The sequence below is a fragment of the Buteo buteo genome, chromosome 4 (assembly GCF_964188355.1).
Source record: "Buteo buteo chromosome 4, bButBut1.hap1.1, whole genome shotgun sequence".
Taxonomy (NCBI): Eukaryota; Metazoa; Chordata; class Aves; order Accipitriformes; family Accipitridae; genus Buteo; species Buteo buteo.
Window position 1 is genome coordinate 2,161,949 of NC_134174.1, and position 22,431 is coordinate 2,184,379.

General features: G+C 50.3%; 1 protein-coding gene across 1 annotated transcript; it reads left to right on the forward strand.

The window, feature by feature from the left end:
• The first annotated feature begins 934 nt into the window (after positions 1–934).
• On the forward strand, positions 935–17,983 carry SLC35B4 (solute carrier family 35 member B4). The gene is made up of 10 exons (XM_075024589.1): positions 935–1,102; positions 5,991–6,104; positions 7,119–7,221; positions 8,367–8,416; positions 9,665–9,746; positions 11,145–11,205; positions 12,001–12,110; positions 12,339–12,414; positions 13,571–13,646; positions 14,556–17,983. The coding sequence occupies exons 1-10, from the start codon at positions 1,026–1,028 to the stop codon at positions 14,800–14,802; spliced, it is 996 nt and encodes a 331-aa protein (XP_074880690.1). The 5' UTR covers positions 935–1,025; the 3' UTR covers positions 14,803–17,983.
• The last annotated feature ends 4,448 nt before the right edge of the window (positions 17,984–22,431 follow it).

Below are 22,431 nucleotides of genomic sequence, written 5' to 3' on the forward strand. Positions count from 1 at the left end.
ATACTGGAGAGTCCAGACGTCGGGGCTGGATCCTCGGAGTGGTTGCGTTGCTTTAATTGAAGTTTTTACCATGACTGACAAGACACTGTCTTCATCCCAACAAGAGAAGCCAAAGTACCCGGTCACGAAGGCAGATTAATAAATGCATCATTGCAGATGGTGTTAGCGCAGCACCTCAGGGTGGCAGTTTGTCCCCATGCTGATAAGCCTCTCACCCAAACCTTCCGTCTCCAGCACCACAGTGCCCTTCTCTCCCACCTTGATGTGTGCAGGATCATGGCCAGAAATACCACCTCATCCCTCGCTCTGAAGGGGTTATTTTTACCTCAATTTCCCCCTGCGAAGCTGGCTGCTGGCGCCGTCGGATTCCCACAGTCCCCAAGGCTCGCCGTTTATTCCCCTTTCCCTCCCTTCTCCCTTTCCCGGACCCTCCTTGCAGCCCTCATCTCCTCCCAAGCACACAACTGCTTCTCAGACCCAGTTTTGCTGCCTCAGTACCCAGTGTTTCCAACACCAACCATGGCGGACATCGACAGCGGCCTGAGGCGGGCCTGCCTGCGGCCCCGAGAGCACGGCAGGACCTCCCGGCGGGCTCCACCACAGGCCTCAGGCAAGCTGGATTTCACACCGAAGCCATAATTTCATTATCTCAACGCAAAGCGGCAACGAGCCGCTGTTGCTCGGCAGGGAAGCCGCCTTTCAGCTGCGCACCCATCGCCTTCTCCTCACGCCACCTCAAGCGCCGGGCCCCGCGCCGCCCTCACCGAACTACAACCCCCATCATGCCCCGCGGCGCGGCGCCGCCTGAGGGAGGAGGCGGGAAGGCTTCGCGGGGGCCGCCGGGAGTTGTAGTCCCCACCTTAGAGCCGCGGCGGTATCGGTGAACGGGCGGCGGGCGGCGAGCGAACTACCGGCGCCCGGGAGGAAGCGGGGGCGGTGGGACCGGGGCCGGCAGCGGGGCCTCGGCCCGGGAGCGGGATGCGGTGGCGGCCCGGGAAGCCGCTTCGCTGTTTGAGGCCGACGCCATGCACCCGGCCGTGGCGGTGGGGCTGGTGTTCGGCGGCTGCTGCAGCAACGTGGTGTTCCTGGAGCTGCTGGCCAGGTGCGGGGCCGGGGAGAGGTTTTTTGGGGGGGCAGATGGAGAGGGTTAGGGGGCAGGAATGGGGATCGGGGGTCGGGGGAGGGTCGCCGGGGCTGGGGGCCGCAGGGTTTCCCTCACAGGTTTCAGGATTTGAGGGGAAAAAGCGGCAGCCGAGCCCAGGGGGTCTCCAGGAGATGGGGGGGGGGGGGGGGTGTGAGAGGATTTTGGGGGGTAGTGGGGTTGCTGGGGCTGGTACCCAGCCTTGGGCTGGCCCTGAGGGGGTCTACGGCCCCGGCCTGGGGGGCAGCCCCCCTCACAGCTTGGGGGGCAGCCCCAGGCCCTGGGGGCTCCTCGTCAAGGTGTGGAGAGGAGCCCGGGTGTGAATCACCGGCCCGGGCCTCGTTGTTTCACCGTCTGATGGGTTTTATGGGGTTTTTTTTGGGGGGGAGGGAATGTCTCCCTCTCCTTGGGCCCAGCCTGGTCCTATGATGGGCCGCTTCGCTATCCTGCCCAGGCACCGGGGATCTCCCGTCCCTGCTGACACCGCATCAGCCTGGCCCTAAAGCATCCCCACCACCCCCCACTCTCTGATCCTAGCTCCTCGTACAAGTTAACGGTGGAAATCCCAAGGAGAAGATGCGTAGGAGCTGGCCAGGGTTCCCCGGGGACGGCAGGCAGGGCCGAGGGAACGTCGTCCATCTGGAAATGTGATCTTCGGTGGCAGTATCACGTGGCTGCAAAGCCACTGTGATGAGAAGAGGAGTCCTTTGTGGCACTCGGAGCGAAGGCAAATTGCCAGGTTGCAGAGAGAGGAGGGCAGACATTTGGGGCACGTCCGAGTGCGGCATCACCTTCCTTAGCCTGATGGAGGAAGGCTGGCGTGGCTTGGGAAAGGCGATGGTCTGTGGGATTTGTTTTCAGGGCTGGCCAGCAAGCTGTGAAGGCAAAAGGGCTAGACCTGAATGGAAAAAAGTAATGGTTGAACAGGTTCTGTGTCTATAATCATAGTTAGTCAGTGTGGAGCTGCATCCCCTGACCATTCTGTACTATGTTCACTTCAGTCATGCCCAGGCTTTCGAAACTAGTAGTTAAAACCTGCCCTTACTTCCTCCCCACCCATCATTATCCCAGATTGTTAAGAGAAAAAGGGAGTACAAAAGAGAGCCTGACACTGTAAGCCAGCAGTGGGGATATTTGCTTCAAAGTGGGAGGCCAGGACACGGGTACCTTACCACAAGGTTGCACAATCACTCAGCAATCGCGGGATAAATCAAGAAGCAGTTCCTGGAGGAAAAGACCTTGCTTGGCAAGTTGTCTTTCCTCTTGGGGATTGCTCTAACCTCTGCCTTTCCTGCCTGGTTTGTGCTGCAGCATCAGTGAGGGAGGAGGAATGGGCCTATTCAAGGTGAAGAGAGCTTTGGATCTGGCTTATTGCATTTGCTTGCCACTAGGCTTGTGTCTCCTCTGGCCAGACCTTAAAACAAAAGCGAGCCATTTGGCCCTATTCAAAGGCTGAGTTAGGTGTTTAAACCCCAGAAGGGATTTTGAGCAGAAAATCCCAGAGGTCCAATTGCAGACATCAAGGAAAAGCTGCTTTTTGCACACAAGCTTCTCTTAAGTATTGCCTCTCATCCACTTTAGAAATTCCCCTGTTCCTAACAGCTCAGTTCCTGTGCCCACCACTTGCCTTGTTCACCTTTGGTCCCTAAATTGGGGTGACACTGGGTATTTCTTTGGGTCTTGGTGTTATCTAAGGGAAAAGTCCCTCCTGAAGATGAATCTTCCGATAACAAGCAAAGTCCTGGAACAGGATCACAGGAAGAGGCAGTGACCACACTGACAGTCTAGTAAGGAACAACAAAGGTGATTGGAAGAAATTTGCTCAGGATTTATGAGGAAAGAGTAAAGGAATAAGAACTGTTTAGTCTAGAGATCCCTGAGGACAGACAAAAGACTTTAAACGTGTGGAGAATGGCTGCAGAGGAGATAAATTTTTCTGCTGGGCTCTGGAGGCAGAACAAGAAATAAGGGGCTTGAATTGCTATGAAAGGGATGTAAAGCAGGCCAAAAAAACAGGTTTGCTCCTTCTCAGTGTAGTGAAGTGGGTTTGTAAGAGAGAGCGGGGAAATTCCTTTTTGGAGGTTTTCAAGAGCAAATTAAACAAACCCCTGTCTGAATAACAGGAGGAGGCCTGGACAGGGCAAGAAACACCATTCAGTTCATCCCATTTCTGCTGCCTGGAGCTACCTGACCTGTTCTGCTAGTGTCCTTTCCTGCTTGACCTGGGGAGGTCTGTCTTTGAGCCGTGATGCCAAAGCTTTGTGCGTGATGTACATACAGGCCTGATTAGAAAGCCCATGATCTGTTCTTCGCCTTCTGAATCTGTGTCCTTGTGAGGTGCCTTCTCTGTAAAAACAATTGAGGCTCTGCATGGTAGATATCAATGGGGTTTCTTCCCTGTATGGAGCAAATGGGGAGGCTGCTTTTCTGCAGGGTCCGTTGGAGGAATTCCTTATGACATGTGGAGTCTTCTGCAGTAATGGACAGAAATCTTCCTTGGAGAAGTGATTTGGATGTGCTGAACTCAGTCTGAGTGAGTGCATCAGTGTGCCCCAAACTGATGTGCAGAAATTGGGCTAGACTGTTTGTGCTCTGCTGACGTGAATGAGAGCCCCGCTCTGGCTGTTTAATCCCACCGTCTGCTAGGGCTGCTAGACAGTAACAGCCCAGGCAATTCTGTCGTAGGAGGCAGGGTTACAATTGCATTGTAGTGTTTCTACATTGCCTTTGGAGGACTCTCTATCAGTTGCCTACAGCTAAAGCAGATCTTTTGTTGATATATCCAGACTTCTTGTCACTTCTTTTAGGTCTATCAGTGAGTGTTAGAATTGTGAGTCAAAGACATGGGCAGATACAGCCTGGGGTTTTTTTTGTTTGTCTCTTTATCAGTCAACACTGTACAGATAATGTGAGGTCATATGTACAGCAAGTGACTGAATGCAAGGATCTGTGAATTGGGAGGAAACAAAGTCTAGTGTATGGAAACAGTCTTGGTTTATTCCAAGTTTAAGCTTGCTTTGTATTCCCCTACAGAGATGAGGTTTACAATCCTGGAGCCTGGTCTCTGTCTCCAGTTCAATATGTCTTCTCTTCACCTAAGTAACTTTTGAACCTCTTAATGTCATTGCACAGCAGGGACTGAAGTCTCCTGGACAATTAAGCTCTGAAAAATGTGAAAATTGGCAGGTGGGTAGAGGGGAGGGGCTCAGGCTAGTGCCTACTCCATGGAAAATGCAGGGAGAAGGTGGCCTTTCCAGGTGCTGTTTGGTGGCAACCACGTGCCAGCTCTGCATTAACCAGAGCACTGCTGCCGCTTCTGAGAAGTCTGGGGGGTGACGGAGATTTTGGAGGAGACCAGGCCTTTGGCTCTGCTACCCAGGAGACAGCTTGGTTATTCCTGTTCTCCAGTGTATCTCTCAGCTTGCATTCTGCAAAACTGTGTCTAGACCCAGCCTCTAACTACTTGTGATGGCATGTTGCATGAGCAAGCTAAAAGCTTGTGCAGCGGGGTGGGGATCGCGACTCAGCAGCGTGCAGCTTCTCTGTTAAGTCCTTGGCCTCGGTTTCTGTGTTGCACCAGAGAAATGGGAAGTACTTGCTCAAATTCCTCTGTCTCCCACTGCAAATAACAGTGAGCTTTCTGATTATCTGACATGTCGTGGCCTCCTCTGAGCCCACGGCTGACTGTATGCCTCCCAGGAAATCCTCTCCTGCTCCCTGTAAGCTTCTTAGGAAGGAGGCAGAGTCTGCAGCAGGCATGTCTGCTAGGAATGGGTGAGCAGCATCCAGGGAGTCTTTGTTTAATGTCAGGCTGTTATGGGCTCTCTTGACCTTGAGTGTAATTCCTCTGCCTTCAGAATAAACACACAAGGTTGATTTGCTCAAAGGTGATGTCATTTCTGCTACAAGGGTAGTGATAACTGCAGTGCCCGGGTCTCTCTGGAAGGACAAAGATGCTCAGCTAAGAGGGTCTCTTTCAAGGTCAGACACTGTTTTGTGGCTTTCAATACCTTGTAGAGTTTGAAAACTTTAGTGCAAAGCCTGTGTCGCATTAGCAAGCTCCCTGGCTTGCCGGGCTATCACGTGGCATTTAATGCCATGACCTTTTTGGACTCCCACGATGAGCTGTTGCAGGTTCCTTCTTGAACCTACAACCAACCTTTTGGCATCTGGCAAATGCAAGAGGGCAGAGAGCTAAAGCTTGCTGCGTAAATTGAAAGCAGGTCCGAGCTCATGTTCACACATTCTGGGGGTGGGGTACAAGCAGAACCACGGACACTACGCCTTGCTCTGCAGACACGGACCTTCCCTCATGCAGTGGAAATAAGGGCTATCGGAAATCCTGCTGCCTTCCTCCGGGGTGGACTCATCATTTCACGTGGCCTCTGACAAATAAAGCAGCTTGTAGGTAGGGAAAGACCCTATCAAAACCACTTCCCCATGAGAAAGAGGGAGATCCATCTTCAGTATGGTTATGTCCGTGCTTGATATTGCTCATTCGGATCCTGTACCCTGGTGGGATGTTATACGGACGTGTGAGATGCGACCAATTTCCTCTTTCACTTCCTGACCCAATTCACCACGTGCCCATGATGGGGCTGGCTGCTCGCTTCCTCTTCGGAAATGTTTAAGGAAGGGATTGCTGCACATGTATCTACAAGTACAGGTGAATAAATATCTGCAGGGAAGTGTTTAACAAAGGCAACATGAGAACCTGGACAGATAAAGCAGTAAAGCCCCTCCAGGTTGATGCTCACTCTGGGATTATGAGCTGTTAGCCTCTTTTTATTGCAGTGTTTGTTCTCCACTGCATTGCTGTTATGCTTGTCTTTCTTCTCCGTGCCTGCAGGGAGTTTCCAGGATGTGGGAACATAGTGACATTCTCCCAGTTCCTATTTATCGCGGTGGAAGGCTTTATCTTCGAAGCCAACTTTGGGAGGAAGAGGCCAGCCATACCAATGAGGTACAGTCAATCTGAATGCTTTTGCTAGGCACAAATTGACTAGCTATCTATTATCTCAAGAAGTATTTAATAAGAAGGCTTATCCATTTATCCTGTCAAAATCCCATCCATTCTGCAGCATTTGCGAAGCCACACTGAGAACCTGTCATATCTGATAAAATATGAATTCCTTGTTTATCGAGAATTCTTAATAGGAAATTGCCATCAGATACTTTCCTGTCCAAGAAACAGGGCAGTATTTTGCACAGTTAAGAGTTTGCTGTGTTTGAAGAGCTTGCTGTCTCTCTGGGGCTTGCTGCAATGGGCGTGGGAGGGAGAGGTTTCCTGGAAGGCTGGCCAAATTCACTTTTGCATTTCTCCATCAGAGCTGATCTTGTCCTGGCAATGGCCTGGCATGTTCATGCTCTCCTCCCTGGCGCTCAGTGGCCAAAGTGAAGTGAGGAGGTTTTGTGGGGTTCCTTAGCAGAGTGCCTAGTCCGTGGCAAAAGAGAGCGCTGTGCTGAGTGCTCGGGACAGAGATCCTCATGACAGAAAATTGAGGGCAAGTTTATTGCCTTTCGTGGCTGCATCACAGCTAGGAACTTCAACTTGTGGAGGCTCTCTAGCTTAGGTGTAGAACCATCAAGGTGTTCAGCCTCAATTTGAATAGTTTCTCCTTCCACTCAGGATAGCGATGTCCGCTGGCAGAAATTGAATCCCCTCAAATCAAGCCTTGTTTTATGCCACTGTCCTTAAGAAAGGGGGCTCTGGAGGATGTCCATGCTAAAAGGTCCCAGCTGGGCTATCCTCAGTTCCCCTCTGCTTCTGGGATTAGCACAAGCCGCACCAGTGCAGGGCAGCCTGCTTCCTGTTCTGAGGACTTCCCTGCTACATCCAAACTGGATTGGTCTCCTTGTTAGTCCTTGTCACAGACCCAAGAGCTAGGTGGGCTCCCGCTCAGCTCCGGAGGCATGTCTCAGCATCCCAGGGAGGTACATGCATAGCCATCAGCTGGTTTTTGTGTTTGTGTTTCAGGTACTATTTCATCATGGTGGCCATGTTCTTCACTGTCAGTGTGGTGAATAACTATGCCCTGAATTTAAATATCGCCATGCCGCTGCACATGATCTTCAGATCAGTGAGTAATGCCATGCCATCCTTTCCCTGCTCATGGGGCATCTCTTCCCATCACCTCTGCAAGCACTGTCTCTGGTGCGTGTGTTCTGCCACCCTCTCTTTCCCTGAGGGCACCAAAACCCTGTGCAAATACTAAACTCTAGCTAACTTGTGGGGAGAGCAACCTTGCTTTGAAGGCTGAGCTTGAGTTCTCACTTTCACAGTGTTGATCGTTAAACTTAACTTAATGGATAGATGAGGAGACTGAGGCTCACACAGGCGTCATATTTCCAGAGGTGATGGGGAAGTAACAATGACAAAACCAAGCCCAGACTCTGGCTGTCAGCCCTGGGAAGGCTGAATTGCTGGCCAAAGGGTCTCAGCTTTCCATTCCACTGCACAGCTACACCAAGTGGTTCATGTCCTAGTGTAGGTGTCTCAGTTAAACGCCCCAGGTCAGAGAGCATGGCTTTGGCCTATTTCCACCTGCACTGTTAGCGCATAGGTCTTTTCTTTGGAAAATGGTATTAAAATGCATCTTTACTTAACTGTAGATGAGTATCAGGCTAAAACTTCTGTTAAAACCAAAGAAAATGTAGCCCCAGCTGTTGGGAATAACAAAATCTGCTGGGCAGATCTGCTGAGTGGGGGCAGTTCTCCCACAACATGTCATGGGGTTGAGATACCTGAAGTCAGGAGAGGTTAAAAAGAAGAAAAACACACAACAGTCTAGGAACCCTGTCCTGCATTAACCATGAGGGACGGTTCTTGTATTGCAGCCCTGCAGTCAATCTACAGAGCCATACTCCTGTTCCGAATTTAAAAAAAACACAGTGATTTGGCCATGTTCTGGTCTGTAGCTCACACTAAGTGTCACGAGTGGGCCAAAAAAGGGAGAGGCCCACTGGCCGGAAGATCCTACTAACCTGTTTGCCTCCGCATCCTCGTTCCCAAGCCACCCAGCTCAACTTCTCCCCTCCTCTTAGCTGAGGTGAGACTCTCCCCACCCTGTCAGTCTCCCTGATCCTGTCCTGGCATTTCTGTTGGTGTTGTGGCATTAGTTGTATTGAGTTTGCGGTGTTTCTCTGGGGCGGGTGTCCCAGTCCAGGGAATTTTGTCATGCTGACCTTCTGTTTTGTTTTTCTCCTCCTCTCTCTTCTTTCCCAGGGCTCCCTCATAGCAAGCATGGCTCTAGGTATCATCATTTTGAAGAAAAGGTAAGTCCTCTTACAAGCCTCTTACATCATCAGAGAATGGTTTGCCATTGACTTAATCCTTACTGGTGTTTAGTGCCCTCCCCTTTCCTGTTAAATATTCTTGGTTTTACCAATGGGGAAACTGGGGCACAGAGGTGTACCTCCACTAGAGGCTGGAATAGTTCCCTATTCTGCGTTTCCACCACCCCTCACTCCTTTGTTTAAGGCAAGTATGGACTGAAGAGAGAGCTTTGACACATGGCTGCAGCCCTCTATGTTAGCTCTTTTCTTTCCTCTTACCTGTGTGAGGCTGGTACCACTCCTGATGGATGGGTGTACTGGGTCTGGCTGGGATGGAGTTAACTTTCTTCATAGCAGCTATCATGGTGCTGTGTTTTGGATTTGTGGCTAAACCAGCGTTGATAGCACACTGATGTTTTGGCTGTTGCTGAACTATGTTGAGGCTTTCTCTTTTTCCCACTCTGCCTGCCTCCCCAGCGAGTAGGCTGGGGATGGATGAGAAGTTGGGAGAGGATGCAGCCGGGACAGCAGACCCCAAATAGCCAAAGGGATATTCTGTGCCAAATAATGTCATGTGCTGCAATAGAAACCAGGGTAGAGGAAGAAAGGGGTTGGGGGGAGTTGGCTTCCAAGATGGCCATGCTTGTGGGAGGTGGTGAGTGATTGCTTTTGCATTGGTTTTGTTCTTAGTCGTCGTCCCCCCCCCGCCCCCATTAAACTCTTTAGCTTGACGCACGAGTTTTCTCACTCTTGCTCTTCTAGTTCTCTCCCCCATCCCACAAGGTGGGGGGAATGAGCAAGCAGCTGTGGGGGTGCTTGGCTGCTGGCTGGGGTCAGCCCACCACGGTGGGCAAAGACATCAGGACAGGAGGGTCCTCCCAGCTGCTTGGGGTCTGGCTGTGGGACCAATGTGGGCACATCCCCTGCCATTCCACCACTATGCAGAGATATGCACTGGCTTTGATCTGAGAGGGATCCTTTGCCATGGGCAAGGAAATCTTGGTCCAAATGCTTCTCTTTTGTTGCAGTTGGAGTAAGTTGGCCTTCCCTCCCAGCAATGTCCAGTGTTAGATAATGCCCATTAGCCCAGTGTTGTGTTAGATAATGCCCATTAGCCCAGTGTTAGATAGTGCCCATTACCACAAGTTCACACCAGTGTATTGGAGCAAAATGCAATGCAAGGGAACAGTAGATGAACAACACAAGGGTGGGCTGGGTCACTGACATCTCTCTTCTCCCCCTGTGCAGATACAGCGTATCTAAGTACACATCCATAGCCCTGGTGTCCCTCGGGATCTTTACCTGCACTTTCATGTCTGCAAAGCAAGTGGTAAGGTTTGGAAAGCACCTGAGGTTATAGCTGTGCACCTTATTGACAGAAGGAGCTGCTGTCAGCACCTTCATCAGTAATTCCCTTTGTCTGACTATTAATGGAGAGACAAGATGTCTCCTAGCTCCTAGATCTGCTCCCAAAAGCTCTTGTTCCTGGTCTCATTTTCCTGTGGTTTGGAGGGAAGGGATGCACACACATGCATGTGGTTTAACTTAATTACAGATGCCTTTTAAACTGTTCATGTTGCTTTTTGCTGAGAATAAACCATTATTTTTTGCCACAGAGATAACAGGTAGAAGCTGTTTTTTCTTGGCCTTACTGTGATGTGTTGCTGTTAGGAGCAGGTGAATCTTAAACAAAACTCAACCATCTTAAGTCTTCACTCTTTTTATCCCAGAAGAGATTGTCGGCTTTCAGGCTAGATTTTTCCACACCTGTTGTCATCCAGAGTGACTTTCTGTGACCCTTGAAATAAAGTGCATGTATCTGGAGAACAGGAGGGAGTGAAGAAAATCCATGTGTAACACCACTTTGGGCTTTTCCTGGGTCAGCACGCACAGCCTGATCTTGTCAGCTGAAGACAGAAGAACGGCATAAAGTGGTGGTCAAGTGAAAATTGGTTGCACTTAATCCAGCTCTGAGAGATTCGAAATGAAACAAGGCTGTCAAACCTCCAAGTCCCCCATTATTTAATAGCTTTTTATGCTCTCAGAATGTCTGAGGAAGGTTTGTGCTGTGCAGCCTTGCTCTGTATTAATCCAGATAAACTCTGAGCAGGCATGGGGTTTTGGTGTAGCAAGGTCAGTTGTGGCAAAGGTGAGTAATCTAATTTGGCCTAAACAACAGTGAAAGATTTGAGCCAAGTCATGCTACCTAGAGTTTTACCCTCGGCCAACATCATCTACAGGCCTGGTTTCCTCAATGTCTAGACTGCAGGCCAGAGCCCTGGTTTTAGTACCTGACTGAGGCTTGGCCAGAGCCCTTGTTCTTTCCTGCACACTCACCTCTGAGATGGGGACAGAGGAGCCTGCTAATGGGCTCTCTTTGAGAGCTTTCTAAATGGCACTGATTATTTTTGTGGTTGAAGAATTTGGTTTCTCTCCAAGCCAGGGCATTTCTTTCAGAAAAGCTACTTTCTTGATCAGACGTTTACACATTTTTGCTGGAATTTGGTGCATTCCTTGAAGCAGAGTGGAAAGCAAAGTGTGCTATAGTTGCTGCCACCTCTGTTCAGCCAGGGAAGCAACTCTGGAGAATGTGAGACCTTGGGCGGTCTTTGCTTTATGGGCTTGCTTGGAGCGCAACACACAAATCAAGAGTGAGGTAGAGGCAGGTCTGAATGAGCTGCAGGGACATGGTAGCTCATGGTGACTGTGTTGTGTCTCCCTCCACCAGGCATCTGACTCCAGCTTAAATGAAGAGGACGGACTCCAGGTTTTCTTGTGGTGGCTGCTAGGTATGTGAGTGCCACATCTCCAGCTGACCTTGCTGGGTTACTGGCAAGACTCGGCTCTCTGATGTCCTTGGCCATGTGGGTTGTGCAAGGCAGACTGTGGTGGGAGTCCTCTTGCTGTGGTTAAGTTGTGCTGAGCATCTGGTGGATGTTGATTTGCAAAGAATGGGGTTTTGTGGCACTCGTTAGCAGCTTTGTGCAAGGAGGTACTCTTCATTTGGCCAACAAGTTAAATACAGCACCTAAGGGGTTTCTGCAAGGTAGTGACTTAGTGACAGAATGAGACTACAGTCATGCATGTTTGCAGATAGCTTCTTGACTTCTCTTTGCAAAAGCAGCCCTACCTGATATACCTGATGCCATGAGATATGCTGCAGAGAGGGAGAGGGGCTGCGGCTGGTTCAAGTGTTCATTCAGCACAGTATTTCATGGAGGAGTCTTTAAAGTCTGGCACTTGAGTCTATTTTTATACCCCCAACCTATGTCTCTTGGTGGCTTTTGGGGGAACCTGGGATTGATGTATTGTCAGCAGTGGCAAATGGCTGTATCCATGCTATCCCGCCAACTCTGTGTGCCAGGGCTGAGTCTCTTTTTAAAAGGTGTTCTTTTCAGAAGTCTCTTGGCATCTCAGCCTTTGTAATAAGATACCTGTGTCCCCAAGACCATTATCAGTTTTCTTACCAAGTCTGAATTTTTGGCATTTTTCACTGAAAGCCAAATCGTGGGGGAGTCTTCAAGCTGGTTGACTTGAGCTATGCCATGCTTGAGCAATGTTGCAAGGTTGTGCTTCTGTTCCAGGTATTGCTGCACTCACCTTCGCCCTCCTCATGTCTGCCAGGATGGGGATTTTCCAGGAGACGCTGTACAAGCAGTTTGGGAAGCACTCCAAAGAGGCCCTTTTTTACAATGTAAGTCACCATGTCTTTTCTGTTGCTTTTACTAGGCAGATAGAACTGCTAAGAGAGTACCTTCCCCTCCTACCATGTACTCGGCACAAATCCAAAGAATCACACGCTGCAAGGCTGGAGCAGTGAAGAGTGTGCTGTCATCCAGATGTGTGAGGCTGGTTTCCCAGGATGAGAAGTCGGCTGTGTTCACATAATCTGTTAACATCACATCTTTACTTTTCTCTCCAGCATGCGTTACCACTTCCTGGCTTTCTCCTCCTTGCTCCAAACATCTACCACCATGCAGTCCTCTTCAGCCAGTCCGGTAAGTGTTGCACAGATGGATCCTTGCTCTCATACCTTTTTGTCCTGTGGAAAAGTCCTTCCTTCTGCTGTAGAAAGCTTTTAGTCCACCAGTTGCGTGTGTCACTGTCATCTTGGGATATTCAAGCCCTTTGAATTTTCAGGTTTGATAGAAAGCCAAAAGCCAAAAAACCCCACGCTGTATTGAGGACATTGTCCAATCTTTTCCCTGTGGTGGGCCAGATGCCACCATGCTTGGACAAGTGGTGGTTGCTGAGAGCCTGGCCGTGGGCAGCTGACCGTTCAGCTGGTGCCACAGCAGCTTGCAAAGCTAAGCCATGAGTTACTCTTTGGATCACTGTGATTAAAGCCCAAGCTTCTCACTAGTGCACACGCATACACCTGTTGGGCCCAGCCAGACTGCTCATCTGCTTAAGCTTAATAGTAAAATTCACCAGGCTTTTCAGTGCCAGCAAGCTTCCTATATCCCTGATCTTGTGAAACTGCAGGGGTCTTTGCTGAATAGGTTTGCTGGTTCTCTAATCCCCTCTGGGTAGGGGGATTGTTTGCATGCGTAGATCATTTTAACCTGTTCATTAATATCATTGCAATATATTTCTAGCATGCTACACCTGTCTGAAGGAAAGCATGAGGTGACCCCTGGGGAAAGGAATGTGGTAGTTCAAAAATGGGAGTAACAGGACCAAATCCTCAACCACAGGAGTCAACATGGACCCGTTGGCTTTTGTTTTGCTGGTGCTATGCAGGCTTTGCCACGCTAGTGCTGTCAGCTTCTTGGAGCGACATAGTTGATTCATCTGGTTTTAATAGTAGGACAGCCCTGACACAAGAAAGCAAGACAGAGATTTTCCTTTAATGTCTTTTTCCTTAGCCTACTTCTTCCTCCATCTTCCTTTCTTTCCTACAGAAGTCCGAGCACAAACATTTGCGAACTCTCTTGTATTTGTCATTTACCACAGTAAGAACAAGATAACCCTCCATTTGGAGCAAAATCAAAATGTGCCCACACCTCAGTCTGCCTGATGCAGCAATGGCCTCCTGAAGCTGCGGTGTGTCCCGGATCACGGTCAATCCAGGACAGGAGAGAGACACCTCTCCTTGCATCTTCTTTAAGCATTAGCAGGGCAGTGACCTTACTCTGTCCTTTTTCCCCGCAGAGCCATTTCAGGTCCCAGTGATTGGGCTGACCCTACCAATCATGTGGTTCTACCTCCTCATGAACGTCATCACTCAGTATCCTTTCAAAGCTCAGCTTGAGACATGCCACGGAGATGGCAGCAGGGTGGGAGGGGAGGAATGGGGTGGAGGTACCATGTCTTTGGAGCCTTCCCTACATTTAGGAGCTGATGTTTATCTAAGCCTTGGAAAATAGAGAGTGAAATTTAACCTGGGACTTAAATTTTTTTTTTCCAGGGTGGCTGAACCACCTGGCCACCACCTCTTGGAAAATATAGAGCGGAATTTAACCGGGGGCTTATGTTCTTTCCAGGGTGGCTGAAATTTGCCACCACCTCCCCAGGGACAGGCCGACTGGTATAAACTCACGGTGGTTTTGCTAGCCAGCTCTAAGTAGAAGGGACAGATCAGGAGCTATTTGTAATATATACTGATGTGGAGGCAGCGAGGACAGCTCTGAAAGTCTGAAGAAGCCGAGATGCCCTCAAGAAAGAGACCCTTCAGTCCAAGGCTTTCTTAACTGTTTTCCTCTCACTGTTGAAAGAGTGCTGTGTTCTCTTGCTGCTCATGCTCCTCCATGAAATCCCCTTCTTTAATCTGCCTTTCCTGTGCCCCCTCGGGGGGCAAAGGGGACTTCTGGTGGGTATAAATGGAGAAGTCTGATTTTAGCTCTCCTTGGCTCCATGGCCATTAACCTTTTGACAATGCATCAGCCCCAGCTGCTCTAGTGGGGTAGTTTTGCAGTCCCAGAGCAAGCTTGGGGGAAGTCTGGGCGATTTGTGGTGTCCCTGGAGTTTGTAATGAAGCTGTTCATATCTGTAGAAATGCTGATGTGAGGAGAAGGGAATTTTATTCCCTCTATAACCAGACTGGCGTGATCCATTGCCCAGTCCTTTTCATTGCCGAAGGCCTGCCCAGGTGTCTTCACTCTTCGGCCCCGATGTCCCCTTACCTCCGCCCACCCAGATACGTCTGCATCCGAGGCGTCTTCATCCTCACCACGGAGTGCACATCCCTCACCGTCACGCTGGTGGTGACTCTGCGCAAGTTTGTCAGCCTCATCTTCTCCATCCTTTACTTTCGCAACCCCTTCACGGCCTGGCACTGGCTGGGCACCGCCTTCGTCTTCGTAGGGACTCTCATGTACACGGAGGTGTGGAACAGCCTCGGGCCCTTCCTGGCCCGCTGGAGGAAGAGGCCGAAGGAGGAGTAACAGCCGGGGACTCTCTGCAGGGACCTTTTTATTGTTTTATAGAGCAGAGCAGCAGGGAATCCCCCAGAGGGGGGTTGTTTTTATAACACGGGGGAGGTGTTGGCTGTGCCAAGCTTCTGGGAAACGTGGAGCCTCTGCTGGGAACCTACCTGAAATGGATCATGGAGAGACGATACGGTTATTTTTGCAAGGTTGCATTTTTTTTATGCAACCCCTTTAGCTTCCAACCTCTCCCCCTGTTTTTTTGTTTGTTTGAATAGCCCTTTTTAAGTAACGTAAAAGCTGACCAGTTCTCTGTTAGGAGCCCAACCTTGTTGTGGTGCTGTTGTCCACTCCTCCTGGCTCTGATGAGCTGGACCCTGAGCATGTTTGGTGCCGTCCTTTAATGTCCAGGTGGCCGTAGTGGATGGCTGAGCCCCGGGGACCTGCTGTTTGTGCAGAAGGTTGTTAGTTACACTGGAAATGCCAGGCCTGGCTGTTAACCTGAGTCCTTGTTACCTGGTCCTACCACCTGTGCTGGGAGAGTGTCAGATACGCCTGCAGCTAGAGCCTTCCAGTCTGCCCAGTAGATCCTCCACTGGGGAATGGCTCAGGGCACTTGTTCCCAAGCCACCAAGCCCCCATCACTAGTAGCACCACCTAGATGGGAGCCTGAGGAAACCAAAAAGGAGTGATGCTAAGGGGACAGAAAGTGCCACTGTGTCACCTTTGCAGCCTTCTCAGGGAGATGGTGAAGTGCTGCTGAGGCTTTTCGCTGAGTCCTCAGGCGTTGCTCTGATACTTCATCAGCTGGAGGGTGTCATGGGTTCCTCCTGCTTTGGTTAGGTCCTCAGTGCAGGTCACTTTTCAGTCGCTTCCTACTTTTCCCCTAATCACAAGTGTGTTCAGTGGGCTTTGTTACCAGCAGTCAGCTACAGCGAACTGTGCTGAGCCCCCAAAGCGCCTGTGGTCCCCCCGGATCCAGCCCAACCTCAGGGTTCAAATGATGCCAAGAAACTTAAGAAGGGCCAGTACAGCTGAGCTTATTTTTGCCGCTGGGAGGGGCTGGTTTTACTGTCCCTTCACCCAGTTCTCCTCTTTTCTTTTCTTCTCCCACCCCTTGGGCATCAGCTTCACTCGTGGCATTTCTGTGCATCATAGCAGCATCCACCTGGTGCAGGACCGGCGTCCCTTAGTGTTACCCCTCACCTGGGGCAGGAGTGGCCTTCGGGAGCTTTGAGTGTGTGTCCCCATGCATGCAGGCAACGCGTGTCTCCCAGCAAGGTGAGGAGCAGCAGCCACAGCTCTTCTAGGAGCGGCTCAGTGTTGGGCAGAGCAACGGTTCGCGCGCAGCCTTGTCTCGGAGCAGCAGGGAGCACTGTTTTGTGCTGCCTCAGTTTTCCTGAAGCAGCTTGTTTTCATCATCCTGATATTGTCCCCACTCAACCGTGACAATTGGGGCATCCAGCACTGTCAACCTGATTCACATCAAGCTTGGCCAAGTAAGGACTGTACTCCATTATTCCTCCACCCAACATCCCGATGGCTCCCAGCCTCGGTGTTTACAACCCCTCCAGCATTAAACCTGTGCTTGTGGTGGGTTAACCCCGTCCGGCCACAAAGCACCACACGGCTGCTTGCTCACTGTTCCCCACAGTTGGGATCAGGTCGAGGGGGAATAGGAAGAGCAAACCCAAGAAAATGTGTGAGTAGAGACAAAAGTGGTTTAATAGCAAAGGAAAGAGGAAGGGTTAAAAAAAACCCCAAGTGATGCAAAGGCAACCACCCACCCGCTATGCCCAGCCAGTCCCCAAGCAATGGCCACCTTCCCAAAAAACCCCCTCCCCTCCATTTTTATTGCTGATTTTTATCTGCATTGGTTGTTCTGGCTGTGCCCCTTCCCAGCTTCTTGCCCACCCATGGCCTAATCATTGGTGGGGAGCAGAGTGGGGAAAAAAGAGAAAGCCTTGATGCTGTGCAAGTGCTGAAACACAGGTGTGTTGGCAACAGTTTTAGCCACAAATCCAAATCCCAGCACCGTACAGGCTGCTATGGAAAAAGTTAACTCCATCCCAACCAGAGCCAGTACGGTGCTGATGGGACCTGCAGCTCGCTCCTTCCTGAGATGCTGAAGAGTTTTCCCTTCTGGTTTTGGTTTTTCCTGAGCCTGAAAAACCTCTTGTATTTTGAGTGTCATACATGAGATGTTTCCAAGGATTTTGTAGATGGAGAGACTGTTTCCCAAGAGCTGCCCCAGCACCTAGTGCAGGTCAGTTCTCACATCCAGCTGTTTGCATAGGCTCCAGGAAAGACCCAGAGAGAGGGAAAAACCTTTATCCCTCATCTTGATATTCAAAGCTATTTACACAGAGCTTCAGCTGAGACAGCGAGCTAGGGGAAGGCAACACAAATTCAGCGTGAAAGCATCAGGGACGCTGAGTAACTGGTTGGGTTCATCAAAGCTTAAAACACACCAGTGTAACACCAGGCTGAAGGCAGAAGCTGCGTTTAGGAGCTGTAACTCCTGTTGGGCAGCTGGGGCGATGGTTACTGTAGCCTGGGTTGGGGATTTAGCAAAGCAATAGCTGAGCGGGTGCCTGAGTGAGTGTAACATACTGTACATAGATTACTCTCTAGGTTGCTCTTTGTATCAAGGAAATTGCATGTTGTCTCCAATTTCTGTATGATGCTGGTAGGTTTGGGGATGTTTCGTTTTCTCTTTTAGCCGTGTGCTGTACTTGGTGTTCACTCAAACCAGGTGTCAACAATGGGTTACTATTTGTTGTTGTCGGGGGTATTTTTTTAACTTTACAGTGTCATCCATGTGTTTCTGAATATTTATAATTGTTACAGCATTGCAGAAGTGGCAGCGATTCCCTTCCTGCTGTAGGAGAGTGGGTGAGCTTGCCCAGTTGTGGGATGGAGGAAAGGTCCATGCAGAAGGGCCCTGTTAGCCAAAACTGGTATTTGAATCCAGGGCTCCACCCCAGAATGGGGGTACTGGTTGGTTTGGTTTTAACATTTGCTGTAGAGATAATAGCACATATTTTTTAGCAGAGGCTGGAAAAGTGGGTGAGCCAAAATACTTTTTGATCAGTGTTCTGGATTTGCAGAGCTTTTGGGTTGACTGGTTGGGTTTAGGGTGGTATTTTTGTTGTTGTTTTTTTAAAAACAAAATAAACATGTAACCTCTCCAAAGTAAGTTGCTCTTCTTGTTTCTCCTTTCACGCTTTGCTACTGGTAATCAGCTGCTGCTGAATGGCAAATTAACGGGGCTCTGAAATCAACACAATTTCTCCTGCCTTTAATAGGAGAGAAGGTAGGACGGGGTTTGAGGGACAGACCCAACCACCTGCCTCCACTGACACACCTAGCAGCACTGCAGCGTCCCGCACCCAAGTGTCCTTGAACGCCAGCACCCCCAAATCCTCACCCACCACGCTGGCCGGCGTAGCCGGAGGGCTGGAGCCACAGCTCCCCAGACGCGTCCTCTGGGACTTGGCGATACGGCCAGGCAAAGCCAGGCTCTCCTACCCAAAAAGTACATGCCCGTCTGCTGCGCTCCAGCCCAACGTTATCCTCTAGCTGCTGCCACGAGGCGAGACGCTGCTTTCCTCAAATCCCACGTGCCCCTCTCCTCCTCCTGTGTCATAGTGACTGATGGGGAAATACACAAGCTGCAAAAATGCAGCTAAACCAATAATAATAAGCTACAGGGCCCGTGGTGCCAGCAGACTCATTGGGGTGGCTTTTTCACTCCCTCTGTGCAACACTGAGCCAGGACCACCAGCCTCATCCAGCCCTGTCAGCTGTGGTTCCTACTAGAAAGATATTGAACCAAGAGCTGGGGGGGTGTAGGAAGGCAAGAGAAGGGAAGGGTGTCCTGGGGGAGGCTCCTCTTTAATTGCACTTACAATAAATGATAGCTGTTAACTTGCTGCAGGTGGTCTCCAGTTGCAGCCAGGTGGGTGAGTCAGGCAGCTGAGGTCCCCAGCAGCACCCACAGGGGTTGGGGGACCTGGCAGAGAGAAGCAGTTTGAGCCTGAAGCAGTTGGTGCCGAGGAAACCGTCAGGATCTGAGGTCCCCAAGCAAGACTCAACAGTTGTTTAAGGCTCCCAGTTTCTGGGAATCCCATCTATGCAGCACAGAGCGCCGCTTCGCTTGCCGTGGTGTTATCCCAGGAGAGGTTGAAATAGCAAATGAAGCCTCCTGGCATCAGCAGGTAACCATTAGCTCAGAGCTGAGTGGTCCAGCATCCCACGTGGAACCTGGTTTAAAAAAAAAATAGCAAGAAATGAAGTGATTACGTGGTCTTTCCAGACCCTGGTGACATCTCCCATCACTGCAAAAACAGCAATGTGGCGTTAAAATCCTGGCCATCACTTCATGTTTAATACACCTTTAAACCTTCCCCATCTCTGAGTTTTCATGGGCATACTTAATTCTGCAGCAGTTGCCAAGTATATATATATTTGTAATTTAACAAATCATCTTTCACCAGACCCTGGCAGCCGTTCATTTAATAAATCCTCATTGGCCAGGCTCTGCTTTCATCAGCTTGGAAATTTCTGTTCAAAATCTTTTGCCTTTCATTAAATCTGGGCTGGTGTTTTTATTAATGCCAGCGAGGGCCCCCAGCCTGTTGCTCTGAGACGTGCTGGTTATACTGGAGCACTCCTGAAGTCTTATGGAAATTGAGCCAGGGGCTCCTGAGGTAATAGGGACCACCAGGGAACCACCAGTTAAATAACTCCAAGTAATTAAGGGGTGTTCCTCTAAGCAGCTGACCCAGCCGGCAGCCCAGCTGAAGTGCCTCTACATTAATGCAGGCACCGTGGGCAACAAACAGGAGGAGCTAGTAGCCACCGTGCTGCTAGAAAGCTACAACCTAGTTGTTGTTACCGAAACTTGGTGGGACAAATCGCATGACTGGAGTGCGGCTATTGATGGCTCCAGGATGTTCAGGTGGGACAGGCGAGGAAGGAGGGGTGGGGGGGTTGCCCTCTACATCAAGAAATGGATTGATTGTGAAAAGCTGTCGCTGAAAAATAGCCACGAGCTGGTTGAAAGCTTATGGATAGGAATCAGAGACCAGGGCAACAACGGGAACCTTGTGGTTTGTGTCTACTACAGGCTGCCCGATAGAGGGGAGCCTATTGACGAAATTTTCTTACCCCAGCTACAGGAGATGTCGCGCTCACAGGCTCTCGTCCTGCTGGGGGACTTCAGCCACCCTGATATGTGCTGGAAAAGTAGCACGGCGAGCTGTAGGCAATCCCGGAGACTCCTGGGATGCATTGAGGATCAATTCTAAAGCCAGGTAATAGCCCTACCAGAGGCGATGCGATACGGGACCTGACGGTCATCAACGCAAGTGAGGTAATCGGTGATGTCAAGATTGGAGGCAGCCTGGGCTGCGGTGATCATGCACTGGTGGAGTTTGCAGTCCTGAGGGATATGGGTCAGGCAAAGAGTAAAAAGTCAGGACCCTGAATTTTAGGAAAGCAAAATTCCAGCTGTTCAAGGAGTTGGTCAATGGGACCCCCTGGGAAACTGCCCTCAGGGCCAAGGGAGCAGAACAGAGCTGGCAGATCTTTAGGGATGCTTTCCATAGAGCGCAAGACCTCTTGATCCCCATGGACCATGGAGCGAGTCCAGAGGAGGACCACAAAGATGATCAGGGGACTGGAGCACCTCTCCTATGAGGACAGGCTGAGAGAGTTGGGGCTGTTCAGCCTGGAGAAGAGAAGGCTCCGGGGACACCTTATAGCAGCCTTCCAGTACCTAAAGGGGGCTTATAGGAAAGACAGGGAGGGACTTTTTACAAGGGCATGTAGTGACAGGACAAGGGGTAACAGTCTTAAACTAAAAGAGGGTAGATTTAGACTAGATATAAGGAAGAAATTTATTATGATGAGGGTGGTGAAACACTGGAACAAGCTGCCGAGAGAGGTGGTCGATGCCCCATCCCTGGAAATATTCAAGGCCAGGTTGGACGGGGCTCTGAGCAACCTGATCTAGTTGAAGATGTCCCTGCTTATTGCAGGGGGGTTGGACTAGGTGACCTTTAAAGGTCCCTTCCAATCCAAACTATTCAATGATTCTATGATTATATGAATGCTTTCAATCTTTCCTTGGCACGTCACAGCCTGGCTCACCATGGGTTGGAGAGAAACAAGGGATATTTTTTTTATTGAAGTGAGAGGGAAAGCCTTGAACTCCTTTGGGAAACACGATGAAATCCTTGTCACTTCCAAGGTGTAAAAAACTTGCTCCTGCCACTACATTAAATGAAAGGGGCAGGAGAGGGATAAAGATTTCTCTGTAAATCACTTGGAGCCACACAGTTCATTTCTGTTCAGTGTCTTTCATTATAGCAATCATAAATCAGCAGCTGGAGCCCAAGAGGGCAAGAAGGTGAGATTTATTGACAGGGGAAATTTGGGAGGGGAAGCGCTCAGAGGATACAGAACCATTTTTTTTGCCTCCAGCGTGGCCCAGGCTTTCAGGTCTCTGCTGGCACCCTTCCTTCTTTGACAGCTCTCCAAAGTTTGCTGGAAATTTTTAGCATTTATTATTATTTTTCCACTTCCATACAGTTACAACCAGCCAGCTTTCAACCTTCGCCCTCCCTCTCTCACTGAGCAGCTGGAAGATGGATGCACCGACCCTGCCTTGACCAAAGGACCTCAGCACAGAGGAAGGGGACAGTTAATTTACCCCTTTCCAGCCTGAGAGGGAAAAGGGAAAGCAGGGAGCATCATGGCCCCATTTCACAAGCAGGAGGTGCTGGGGACCAGCCAGGGGAGGGGGAGGTGGCATTGGCTCTGCTGGGAACATGCCGGTGGTCTTGCATGCAAAGATGAGGCGGGTTATCCCTGCTTTGGGCCGCCAGAAAGACCCTGGGTGATCAAAATTGCACGGGTGGAAACAGCCCCTGGGCTGGTAGCTTGGTCCCCTCTTCAGAGGGCAAAAAGCAGATGCTGCCCAAAGCATGACACAGCAGTGACGCTTGAACTGCTGCAGAGAAAGGGGGCATTGCAGAGGGACCTAAAAAAAGCAGAGGTGTCTTCCATCAGGACAGGAAGGGAGAAAGCAGTCCCTGGAGCATCATTCCTGCTGTGCTGGTGGCTGCTTCAACCCTTGAGAAGAGGAAGAAATACCGCAATCCCCTCCGTCCGCCAAGGCTGCTGGCTTGTTGGTAGATCTCCATTCTGAGAGCCTGGAAGACAGCCCGGCTCGTCAAGTCTGGCTGGTGGTGACGGTGCGCAGCCGCACACTAGCTGTGTTTGAGGTGGCCTGAGATCGTATCAGCTGGGTGCAATCACACGAAACGCAGGCAGTTGGCGTGGGGAGCGCTGCATCATGCCCTGCCTCGGAGGAAGGTGGAGAGCAACACTGGGAGTCAACTAAATATCAGGTCAGATAAGGGGAGGAGAGGAACGTGGTCCTTCCTAGTCCCCACAGTTGACTAATGGAAGCCCCAAAGCATGGGATTAGTGCAAGGAATACCACTCCTGGCTCCTTTTGAACCCCACATAGTCCCCAACATAGGGGAAACCATCCTTCTCCTGCTGGAGGATTTATGATGCCACTCCATCCGCTCCAGGCAGGGGCTAACTGCTGTGAGCCTCTGTGCTGTTACCAGC